General features: G+C 43.0%; 1 protein-coding gene across 1 annotated transcript in view; it reads left to right on the plus strand.

Annotated features, from left to right (window-relative positions):
* Positions 1-585: 585 nt before the first annotated feature.
* The window catches only part of tusc3 (tumor suppressor candidate 3), a 62,375-nt gene continuing 50,302 nt past the window's right edge, over positions 586-12,658 (plus strand). Inside the window, exon 1 of the mRNA XM_079158905.1 lies at positions 586-707. Coding sequence (XP_079015031.1) covers positions 603-707 — 105 coding nt within the window. The 5' untranslated portion in view covers positions 586-602. The remainder of the gene's footprint in view (positions 708-12,658) is intronic.

Raw genomic sequence — 12,658 nt, forward strand, 5'->3', positions numbered from 1 at the left:
GCTTTGGAAAGCTAAGACTGCTTAATAAACAAGATCAGTCAACCTAATTATTTCTGCATTTTTGATGCAGCTGATAAACAAGACATTTCAATTTCCATGCAACTGTGAATGTGGTGCCTGATTCTATCTATTAGTTATTAATACATTAAACCAGTTTTACTAATTACCTGTGACAAAGGGCTTTTCCATAGCATAGCCTTTTGTATTTTGTTTGTTTGTTCATTATTTCTTTACTGCAGAAATCTAAATTAAAGCTAGCATACCCCTTTCTCAGTAGGCTACACTGTTGAGGTCAGGATGCCAAGTGTTTTGAAAGTATGGTATTAGTGTTTGCAGTGTATTAGAATGAAATAGCTCATTGGTAAGGGCCTGGGTATAATTATAATGGCTTCAATCAGTCCTAATAGATACTTCCTCCAAAGTTTAAATGAAAAGAATGACCTCCAGATTTGAATATAAAGCCTGGTGTGCTATTAAATGTCTGTATGCATAAAAAAACTACAAAACCCAGTAGCTTCCGCTCTGCTCTTCCCGTTGATTGGTAGACTCAGCATCCAATGACTTGGCGGAGACGTGTCTCTCAGTCAGAGCATCCTTCCGTCATGGCGTCTGTTTGGGCTACATCCCTTGTTAACCTGCCGGTCCTGTCTGTTTTCTTCCTCTTGCTGCTATGTCTGCCACCCGGGGGAGGACAAAAGAAGAAGGAGGTAACGCTCCAAACGCTTAAATGAAAATTCCAGCGACCATTGTTGTGTCGTTTAGTGTAACGAGTGTGCAAGTGGAATGCATTGTTGTGTGTTAAGCTAGCGAGCATCAGTCCCAATAGACAGGACGTTTCAGACAGAGAGACGTTGTCATAAGTAGGGCACAGTAAACGCCTCTCGAATGATGTAACGTTAAATGAAAGAAGCACTGCGTACAAGCGGTCTTTTTTTACGTTTCGTGGTGGACTATTTCATGTGTGATTAAGCTTTTTTTTAAATCTTTTTGCATAGTATGACAAACCTATCCATGGTTTTGCATAACGTTAGCAAGCTAATATAGCTAGCTAATGTTTAGTCTACGGTATTTTGTAAAAAGTATAATCGGTCAGGGGAGCACTAACGTCACTAAAACATCCTACGTGTTTACATTTACACGTTTTATAATATTTTAGCATCACAAACGTCACTTTAAAGCACTGCTGGGTTGTCGCGAACGAGCGTTTTATTTTGAAATTTGTATTTGCAGGAAGTGCTGCACGTGTTTTACTTCACGGGAGCTTAATATGGAAATTAGACGATGCTGGCGAGAATCTCGCATCAACCTCGGAGATAGCTGCACGCCAGTTGAATTAGGTCGCTGCAGGAACTAGCCTGTAACCAGTGCTGGTTTAGTTTGATAGACCTACGTGTGTTTTCATTGACTTTAGAGTTGATACGCTTCAGCTGAAAGGGAAGCCAAACGGAAGCTCTCGTGGCTTGTCACTGGTCTGCTGACATACTGTGTCTGTTCACCTGAATCGATTAAAATGACCTTCAGAAGTGCAGTGAACGAATTATTTGTGATTGTTACTCAGATGAGTATTGTGATCATTTTAAAACAATGTAAACCACAGCCACTATATCCTTCAGGTAATATTTTATAATGTATGCAGCATTTTATTTTATCTAGTTATGTGCTGCTTTTTGTTAGCTGTAGATATTTTGTCTTTATAAAAAATACTGCAATTTCTTATTGATGCATTTGCATTACTTTTAATGATGCAGATGTTATACTATTCATTTTTGTTCTTGATGTTAATATTAATAGCAATAGCAGCAGTTTGACAGAATACTCCAGTTCCTCTCATTAGTTTTTAACCGTCTCAGTAGACTGTGAGACTTTATCATGACCACAGTCCAGCTCACCTGCAGGTCAGTTGTCCAGCACTAAACGCCAACATGTTGTCACAGGTTGTATCTGTGTGACCCACGTTTTGGGCCTTTGCTGGCATCTAACATGAGCGTCGTTGGTGACTTTTTATGGATCGCCGTAACAAACACTCAATAAGTTGATCGTGGAGTGTTTCCATTGTTGTGATAATGGTGAATAACCTCACATGAGTGACTTGGAAAAAGCTGTCTATCATGTAGAGAAGTGAAAATATAGCCTGATTGAAAGAATATAATGTGTGTCAGTGGTATGATTCAGGAGTAGTTAAAGATGAACATGCAAGCTGTCCAGAAAGAATTGAAGTAAAAAGGTGCGCTTCACGCTGGTCTGCTCTTCCGTTAGGTTTACAGTTAGATCATCTGGAGACAATAGGCCTGCTACATTTCTTCATCTTTGTAGCCTGCCATGCTGTTGTCCTGTGAACATTGATTCAGCTTGTTATGTTGTTGTTTCTTATGTTTGGTGAGCCGGAGACACATTTCAACCCTGGCGGTAAATATATTCTGCTTCAACTGATTAGAATTTGTCGGCAGACTTAGTTTGTTTTAATGTTTTAATGTTTTGTTATGGACCGAGCTCTGTTAACCAGGTCGCAGTGCTGCTGCAACACATCATCTGCACCTATTGCGGCTGACTTAGCACATGAACAGGAAATTGATTGAGCGGGCAAAGTGCGGAACCTGTAAATGATGGAACGCTTGTACAAATACATGACAAGTGGACAAATATCTGAATGAATGTATAAAGAATTGAACATGTCCACAAAGGGATGATGAAAGAGCTGACTGAGTGGAATAATAAACTGATGAATAAATGGACAGATTAACCACTGGAAAAAGCTTTTGAATAAGAGAGAGATTGAATGAATAATTGAGACTGACATATTTGCCCTCCAGTTCACTGTAAACACCTCTTTTTTTCTTTTTTTTTTCTCTCTCACTAATGCTGATGGCTGGTGAAATGCATAATGAACGTGTCACAACCGTTGGAGTGAAGATGTAAAGAACAAAAAATGAGCGCTTCTCGTAAAGATCACATTCAGCTTTAGAGGCAGTTGCAGCGATAATGTAAAGCACGATTCATTTCTACATGTTTATTTTCTTTAAGAAGGGACGATTCACATGAATTCACACGAGCACTTGAGTCCATCATTGCAAACATGCCCGGCTTTGAGTCACTTAATATATGTTATGTTTTATGTTATTCACAACAAGCTGAGTAAAGTTGATGTAGGTAATGGCCATAATAATTAAATGCAAAAATATAAACTTGATTACTTTACAAACCTCAGACGGTACTTTTAAATAGTTACTTGTTGCAAGATCTGTTCATGTTTCAACACTGAAGAAGCACGCGGCCTCTCACTCAGTTGACCACTAAAACCTAAATAACTTGCATAATCCCCCATTGTGAACATTGTCTTTACCGAGGGGACAGTCCGCGGACACCGCTGCTCATTGTCAGCAATGCCTTGATTCACATTCACAAGATTCCACCAGGGAGCTGCCCATTATAGCCGCAGTCTGCTGTTTGGCACTGACCGGCTCAAGGACACCTCTGCATTATCTAATTAGTGACAGGGAGAGCTTTTCTCCATCACTCACCTCGCTGAAATGTACCCAGCTGTTGTGCGTTTGCTCCTCGGCCATCGACATCGCCACTAGCTTTAAACCATTGAGACTCTATATACCAAGCAGCAGACGGGAGCTAGTCACACGTTATATACTGGCGCACACACATTACACACACACACACACACACACACACACACACACACACACACACACACACACACACACACACAGACATACTTTCACCGAGTCACAGGAGAGATATTGAGGGGTTATAATGTGAGAAATATTCTTTCCCGGTCGCCTGCCTGGGGCCATGGCTGAGGAGGCGGAGGGAGATCTTATTTAGCTGGAAATGGACAAAATGGTGAAGCAGCACTTCTTTGCATTCATCTCACCAACTTGTGCGCTCCCTCACTGCCCTCCGGCTCGCCCTGGCCACTTCAAGCTTCAGCTATAAAATGTCGGCCTTGGCTGAAGGTTAAAAATGTAAGTCCATTAAGGCTGTGGTGAATCATCCGAACCTTCAAACGATCGATACTTCCATCTTAAGTCAGTATTCAAAGCATTGTTTATTTGTTTGTTTGCCCTTGTGTCATTTCCTCTCCGTGATTCTCCACTTACTTACTCGTTGTGGTTAAAAGGACAGCTACATCGCAGAGCAGGGCATGTCTGTATTTCACCGGTGCGCTGAATACATTTTTACTCTGCCTTTGCAGTGTATGGAGACGGTGAGAAGGGGAAGTGGCTGAGGCAGAGAGAGAGCAGAAGAAACGTTGATATTCAAAATATGGCGCCATAGGCTTCGAGTTCAGTTTGAATGTAATGTAGGATTTGCAAACAACAAAGAGGAGCCTAACCGTTTTTATCTTGTCCCATAATCACTGCTTATTTGGAGCAGGATTTAAAAACCTCAAGTTAGGAGTTAGCCCTTGGTGGCTAATTTATTATCGACGCCTGCATGTAACGCCTCTTCACAGTAAAATCCATCCAGTTATTCAGGGGTTACAGGTGCTTTCATTCAGCCCTTTTTAGCTGTGCAATAAAGAACTGATTCCATAATGTTGACTCTCTATTTCTTTGCCATAAAGCAAATTAAAATGGGAAAGATCTAGATTCTAGACCATTTTAGCATGCTAGCAGTTGGTCCAAAGCAAAAGTTCATCGTAACATTTTTTTAGTTTTTTTACTGACTTTCTTGCTCCACAGGAGATGCATCGCCAAAATTTGGATTGCTACACGCAGGTTTTAACACCTAAAACTTAAGTATTCCTCTAGAACAGAGGGCTTCAACAGGGGGTCCGCGACCCCTAGGGTCTTTCCATTATTTGAATAGTTCAGTATTGTATGTAAGATAACGGGTATGTTTATGCATATAGCAGTAGCACCAATAGGCCATCACTCATTTTTCGTTTCCACATTTATGTTTAAAATGAAAACGTCCATTTGAATAGCTTGTATGATGATTATCATGCAATTGACAGACAATGTTGATATTGGTATCAGTTGACAAGGTATGTTTATAAATGGCAGTGGCACGGCCACCCTACTCACTGTACCTTGCACATGAATATATGAACCTGTGTATTATTTGAATAGCTTAGTATTGAATGCACAAAAAAGAGATATGTTTATACATGGCACTAGGCCCAGTTTAATATAAAACACAATTTTATACAATATATATAGTCGGGGGTCCCTGCTCCATCTCTCTATCAGTTTGGGGGTCCTTGGCCTGAAAAACGTTGAAGACCCCTGCTCTAGAACAAACGACAGAATCCCTGCCATCTCTACATTAATCTCTACGATTAATGCTAGCATAGCATGCTAACGTAAGAACTCCTAACTTCCTAAAATACTATGTCACCATACACAGTGGAGGCATGTAACTGTTAAGTTGTCAAAAAACGACTTAATCAATACCAGCATGTCTCAACATCCATTAGTTGGTGAAATGTTTGTTAACATAGCGTTAGTGTGGCACTTGTTTTCCGTTTCAAAATAAAAGCCCTGTGGCGTTTTCTGTCGACAGAATCTCTTCATCTGTTAACGCAAGGATCTTGTTCTAAAATATTTGCAGGATAAGTTTTTGGAAAACGCAGTGACTTGCACGGCTCCATAGAGTACCGGCTTTTAGTTGTGGAAATACGATAGCAGACAGTAAAGAAAAGAGTGTAATAACGATCCAAAATTAAAAGCCAGTAGGTTTCTCTATTAATGGATGGCACCGTGCAGGTCACTGAATTTTTCTGTCCTACAAATATTTCAGAATGAAAAGCTTTGTGTTAACACATGAGGGGATTCTGTCCACAGACATATTCTAGTGGGCTTTTATTATGATGGAAAAGGGAATAGTTTCAAATAAACGTTAACTTTCATGTCTGTGAAATGTTCTACAGACAGAGAAATTGAAACTGTAGTAATGCAGTTGCTGGTGTGATGACTATGTGCTGTCTGAGATCATTTTCACGGTCTATTTTTGCTGTCAACTATAGCAAATAAAAATAGGCGAGACCTCGAATCTAACGCAGGCAGTGTGACCCGTGTGTGAGATCTCCTCTTGTCTGCATGCGATCGCATCTTTGTCACGTCGTTTGACTGAATGTTAGGTTCAGCTAAGGAAGTGCACGGTCACATTTGGACAGAGTGGGTCGACTCAGCTGTCTTGCTTCATAAGTTTGCGGTGAAATTTCAGATTTGCACAGAACAGCACAACTCCTTGCAACAAAGCTGTGTATCATGCCGATGGAGAATTGTTTTACTGTCGGAACCGGACCCCAGAGCGCTGATAGTGGCACTTTTTGGCCTCTGTTATTCATGCCCTGGAAAGTTTATTGTTTCATTTCCCTTATTTTCCTAATCAGGTTAGTTGCACAGTGGGGTGGATAGATAAAGAGATAATGAAAAAAAAAAAAAAAACGTCTGAGGAAAGGAGATCAAGATTATGACAGACCTGGAGAAAGCAAGAAATGGATTAAAATAAATAAATAAAAAATGCAGTGATGTACCCCTGCCCTTTAAAATCCTGCTACGTGCCCCTTGAGGGAGTGGAAAAAATAGTCATGGAGAGAGAAAGGATATTTATATCCCTTCAATACTCCCTCGTTCATCACCCCAGCCCTGCTAGATATTATATCTAGCTTGTGTTGTGTTTCTGTCTTAAGGCTGACTACAGCACAAAGAAAGAACCAATGTAAGCACTTCCTATACCTAGGCCCGTGGAGTCAGGGGAGGAAAAGATAGGGGGGAAAAAAAGGTCCAGGGCAGCAGGTCTGAGGCAAAGAGAATTATATATCTAGAGAGTTATATGTCCACAGAGAGATAGAGATTTCAAAGTAGTGGGCTTGCTTCCACACCCAGGGAGCAGTCTAATAAGTGGATCGGAATAATAAGAGCCTACCTCTGCACACGGAGGCGCAATAAACTACCGGGTAGGCCCTTCAGGGCATAACCCGAGTCACTTGCTGAGGTTAGACTGGGGCTTATGAAGCTTAAACCTGTGTAAGCAGTATTGAGTCTTGTTTTTGTTTTCCTGTCTGACCTGTTCATTGGAGAATAAACCTGAGCTCACAGTTTACGTAGTTCTTTGCCCATGGATTGTGTGGCACAGACAGGTACTGTATGAGAGAAGATAGCTTTTGCACACCTATTGTCGCCATTAACCAGCCAGGCTGTATGAATACGGGCCTGTTATCATGCTGTCTGGGGATTGCAGTTTAAATGTTGTCCCATGCTGTGGAGTTGGGAAGAAGGAAGTTGTTTATTGTGTGTGTGTGTGTGTGTGTGTGTGTGTGTGTTAGTTACCGTCATCCGTCCAATGCCAGACACCACGCTGGGTTAGTGCTTTCTAGGTTCGTCTTTACATTTCTATGCGTCTCCCGCACTCCAGCCACTATACCGCTGTCAACGGCTTTGGTTATCTTTCCTTCCATTTTCCTCTCTTATGCTCGCATGCGCGCCAATGCTCCATGCTGCTGTCCTGTTTTTTCCTGATGAAAATAAATGTGAAAATTCAAAAGGTTCCGGAGAGACGGATGCTGTATCCAGCTCTCCCCCCCTCCCCTGTGTGTTGCCATTACAGCCCAGACTGCGGCTATATAATGTTGCCATATTTAGTGCAGGGAAATGTTTCAATGTTCTCCCGTGAAATTCAGGGGTGATTTGTTTGGATCTCGCTCATTAGCCGTAGTCGTCTGAATTATTGATGCAGAAGTGTCAGGCCTGCTTTCCCAGTGAATGATGGCCTGTGTTCCCAAGTCATTTTCCTCCGCTGTTATTCCTCCCTCCCCTCCTCCTTTTTCTTTCCTCCCCTTTCCCACACTTCTGTAACAAACTTTCTGAGTGGCAAAAGGTTTTCCATCTGCCGCTTTCGATCCCCTTGTCCACCCCTTTCCACTCCCCGGCATTTTTTTCCCTTTCAAATATGCTCCCGCCCCTTTTTGACATTTCTATAATCATGTGGTGTCATGAAATGATTCCTCTCTTTTTCTTTGACCTTGTTCTCTAATTTTCCTCGTACAAAAGGACCTTTCCTTGTTCTCTTTGGTTTCTTGTTCCCTTTCCCTTGTCCCTTCTTCGCTAACTCTTTGCCTAATTTGCCTCTTTGGCTAATTTCTGTCAAATTAGAGCAGCGTGTTTCCTTGTTGTTGTGAACATTAAGTTCTCAATGCCATTCATCTGACGTACAGGCACTTGCTCTTTCTGAAATGTCTTTCTCTCTTTTGCTTGGTTAGCCTTTGAGGCAGTCATTTTCTCAATCAGGCAGTCAATTAACCTACTAAATAAGCCCTTCAGGTCTGTACGCAGTCAGTCCCTCACATAACCGCCGTTCAGTCAGTCCGTCGTATACTCACACACTTACATTCATTGTCACGTGGTTACATACAGTTCCCTATTCACTCATATGTTAGTTAGTCACTGTCGACAACAGAGGCGTGAATCTTCACTGGCCTCACGATTCAATTCGAGGATGATTCGCCTGTAAACGATTGAAAAGCACCTCAATGTATCGCGTTCTACTACGCATAGCTACTTTTTCATCAATTAACACAGACAGTCAGATAAATCTGAACTCGGACTACACCAGTCTACAATATGAAAAAGCCGCATATTCTTCAATACCAGTATCTGTACATCAACCTGCCTGTGGCATTGTACGCTGCATCAAATAGCCGAGCGGCTAGCAGACCTTTCCTTGGTCGTAGCTCTTCTATTCCTAACTTGGTTGGAGTGAAATGCATCAGCATCAGCATCATGCGTGCACGTTTCTACCGCCCAGCGTTGTTGAATCAGAGCCTATAACGTTGGTAACGAGAGCGACGACTTAGCGGACTGCCAATCGAATCCTCTCTCCCTGCTCCTCACACATGGAGTGTGTGTGTGTTTGTACAAAGCTCCACCTCCACGAAATACCAACAGAGGACGGGAGAAAATAAATTGCGACTGTAAATGACAGCAACACGCAGTCTAGAGTCACTCTGAGCTGAAGTGAAACGGAACTCCCGATTATGGTTCCGTCACTGCGTCGAATCGTCCTCGCCTCATCGTCGTCAACGCTCTGAATTGTACCCTTTACAACTGTCTTGAGGGATCTTTTTCAATTTCTGCCGTCCATCTTAAATGTCATGAACACGGCTAGTAGTCTCTTAGTCAGCCATTGACTCACCCGTTGCCTTCTGTGTGACTGCACTGAAACATGTGTTGCTTCAGGACAACTGATAGTGAGATGGTAAGACCTTTTGGTTCCTCGACATTACATTACAGTCATTTAGCAGACTTATCCAAAGCGACACACAATTCAGTGTCTATCTATACACCGTAGGCACAGCTAGGGGAGCAATTGTGGGGTCAGGTGTCTTGCTCAAGGACAAATTGACATGCAACATGCAACTAACGGAGCCGGAGCGAGGGATCGAACCACCGATCCTCTGATTGAAGGACGGCCCTGCTCTCCACTTAGCCACGGTGGACCTTCTGTCAAACTCCAAATGGCTAATATACCTCTTGTCTGATCATCCATAACTTGTCTTTTTTTTTTTATCACTCCTTATCTCCAGAGAGAAATGCTGCAATCTCTCATTTGCATACATTTTTCTCCTCTGTCGTTGCTCTTCTCATTCCATTTTCTTTATTTATCCCTCAACTTTCCCCTCCTCGTTCGCCTCCACTCCCTTCCCTCTTTGCCCCCCCCCCCCTTACTGTGACAGACCTTGCTGTATAGCTGATATGTGGTGGCATATAATACCACTGTGTGTGTGTGTGTGTGTGTGTGTGTGTCTGTCTGGCTTATGGCTGATAAGACGTCTCACTCTTATCCTCCCAGACAGACCTGTGTCGCTGTGACGGTTCGCAGGCCACACAAGCTCACGTACGCGCGCACAGCTGCACAAAGACGCACTCATAAACACACAAGTATATTCGCGTTTAATACATATGCACATGCTTACACAAAGTCTCCACTGTGTACTAGGTTGTTAGATTGAAAGGCATACAGTGGAGCTGTGTGTACATGTTGCCTGTCGCAGATATCTGATGATTCTGTCTTATTAAACTCTTAGTCTTTCTGCTTCACTGGCAGGAAGCCTGTTAACACTCTGCACAGGGCTAAAGACTGTGAATGTGAATGTGTGTGTGTGTGTGTGTGTGTGTGTGTTCCTTTGCCTTTCTCTGCATGGTAGAGAGGCTGTCATAAGACCTGCCTTATTGAAAACACTTGTCATGAGAGTTGTACAGACGAGAAAAGCTGGAGAGACAAAGTGAGCGAGGCAGATTTCCGCCTGGCCTTGTTTGACCCTAGGATAGCGCTCTGGTGGCCAGAGTAAGTCCTTGTTCGGTAACGCTACACCTAGAGTTAATCAGACCGGTTATGAATTATTGAATTATGTTAACATAGCTCTTTTTTTTTTTTTTTTTGAAAGCTTTCATTTCTCCAGGGAAAGTCAAATCATCGCCGCGGTCTCTCCCGCTTCTCATTCGCTCCGTCGAACGCGGTCACACCCGGGAGATGTTGGACCACAGAGCAGCGTCATGGATGCAGCCGGAGAAGGTTGGGGGGGCGGGGGCGGGGGCGCTAAGGGGCCGGCATCTTTAACCTTTAGGAACCTTTAACCTTTAACCTTTAACCTGACCGAAAAAAATCCACCTGAAAGGGAAAGCCCCGAAAGAAAAAGTTAGAAAAGTGCTCGTCCTCCTCCTCCTCCGCTCGATTGCATTGAGATACTCCGTCTAACTGACGGGTTATATCTGCCCCAAAAATAAGTTATTAAATACACACACACACAGCAAATAGGCAGTATAACATGATGAACTGAAGCAGTTTAGCATAAAGCCGTAGTCAGGATAAATGCTAAATGTCTCTTTCCCTTTCTCTCCCACTCGTTTTACTCAACGGCTGTTTTTACTCTTTTGTAAAGTTGCTTCATGTCATTGGAGTGACAGTAACCACAATGGACATTGCTATGTTTACACAAAGGACATACTGTATTTGATTTGGTCAATGGTCTTTTTTTTTTTTGTAAGCCTATATGTCTATAAGTTACTCCTTGCTTATTTCACTCACCGAGACGTGCCCTGTAATGCCTGTTATTTTAGATTGCAAGTCTCATGCGGCGAGGGAATCGGCAGCTGTGCTATCACTACAAACTCTTCATATCTTCAGATAAACACGGGCACACACTCACATCATTACCTCAGTATGGAAGCGTAACGTATCAAATTGAGTGGCAAAGTAGTTTTTCCCAACACCTCCTAACAAGCCCATCATCACTTTCACCTATCGAGAGAGAGAGAGAGAGAGAGAGAGAGAGAGAGAGCGAGAGAGCGAGAGAGCGAGAGAGAGAGAGAGAGAGAGAGAGAGAGAGAGAGAGAGAGAGAGAGAGAGAGAGAGAGAGAGAGAGAGAGAGAAGCATTTTGATGGATGATTTTAAATGGCACCACTTTTTAATCTTGTATGCTTGGCGAGGGTCATCTGGAATCAACATCAAAGTGTAGTCACGACCCATCATGTGTCATTGTTTGAGTCATCAGAGAAGTAGTCTTTCATAGCCAGGCCTATCTGTACTGTCTCCTGCTGCTGCAGAATGCTCTGGCTGCACCCATCATCATCATACTGATGTAGGGGGCGGGGGGGGGGAGAGATGCTCTGGCTTGTTTTTATTTTATTTTTTTTAAACCTTGGCCACCACTAAGCCCCGGAATGCGACGACGGTGCCGTTGCAAAATAGATAGCGTAGAGCGTGAAAGGGGAGGAGCATATAGCGCCCGCAATACACAGCCAATGGCAGGCTTCTACACACAGTGAGTCAACCTATCAGAGAGGTGAGCCTGCGCCCCAAACGTTTGGGGGACTATAGGGCACATGAGTGGCAGGAATATAATTAAACTTTTGTATTTTGGAGTATGGTTCCCGCAAAATCATGGCAAAATCATTGTTTTATTGAATAATATAACAACCCCCCCAGCTGGAAAAGCCTTGCCTGATTCCACTGCAGTCACACATAAACACGGGAGAGTAAGAGAAGGTTCTTTGAACTACGGCTGCCGGATCATGTCTTTTAATGAGGAGCTTGATTTGTAATGATCGTTGCACCCCTAGTTTCAACTGGTGGTCACTTCCCTTTCCCCAGCTGTTCAGATTATTGACCAGCCAATTAGTCTCAGCAGCCGAGCTCAGGGCTCGCTATGATTAGTGCAACTAGCTCACCATTTCCCCTCGCGAGACCGACACCACTTTGCAGTTGGCGGCGGGCGAGAAGAAGTTTCATTACTGTCATCGCAGCCTGCATTCAGAGCAACTCGGACACGGGGTAAAGCTTTAACACACGCAATTCTTTTGCCGGCAGTGAAACAAGAGAGGTTCTGGACAGCCGCTTTTCTCTGGTGGCTTTATTGCTGGCTTCTTCTGAAATGAGCTCTTTAGTCAGTAGGCCAACCCATTCAGGTCTAAAAGCAATTGTCTTCTCTGAGCTCTTATTTTTTTACAATACGTTTCAACAGTAATCGTATCAAAAGACCAAGGACGATGCATAAATGCAGCCTTCAAATATAACAGTCTCTCCTCCTGCTCCTCCTCCTCTGTGTCTAATTTATTGCTCATGGAAAATAACTTGACCGCCCTACTTTTCCCACACATTTGCACACCACTCAGAATATTTAGCTATGGTCACATTTTATTT

Source organism: Pholis gunnellus (genome assembly GCF_910591455.1).
Source record: "Pholis gunnellus genome assembly, chromosome: 5".
Lineage (NCBI taxonomy): Eukaryota > Metazoa > Chordata > Actinopteri > Perciformes > Pholidae > Pholis > Pholis gunnellus.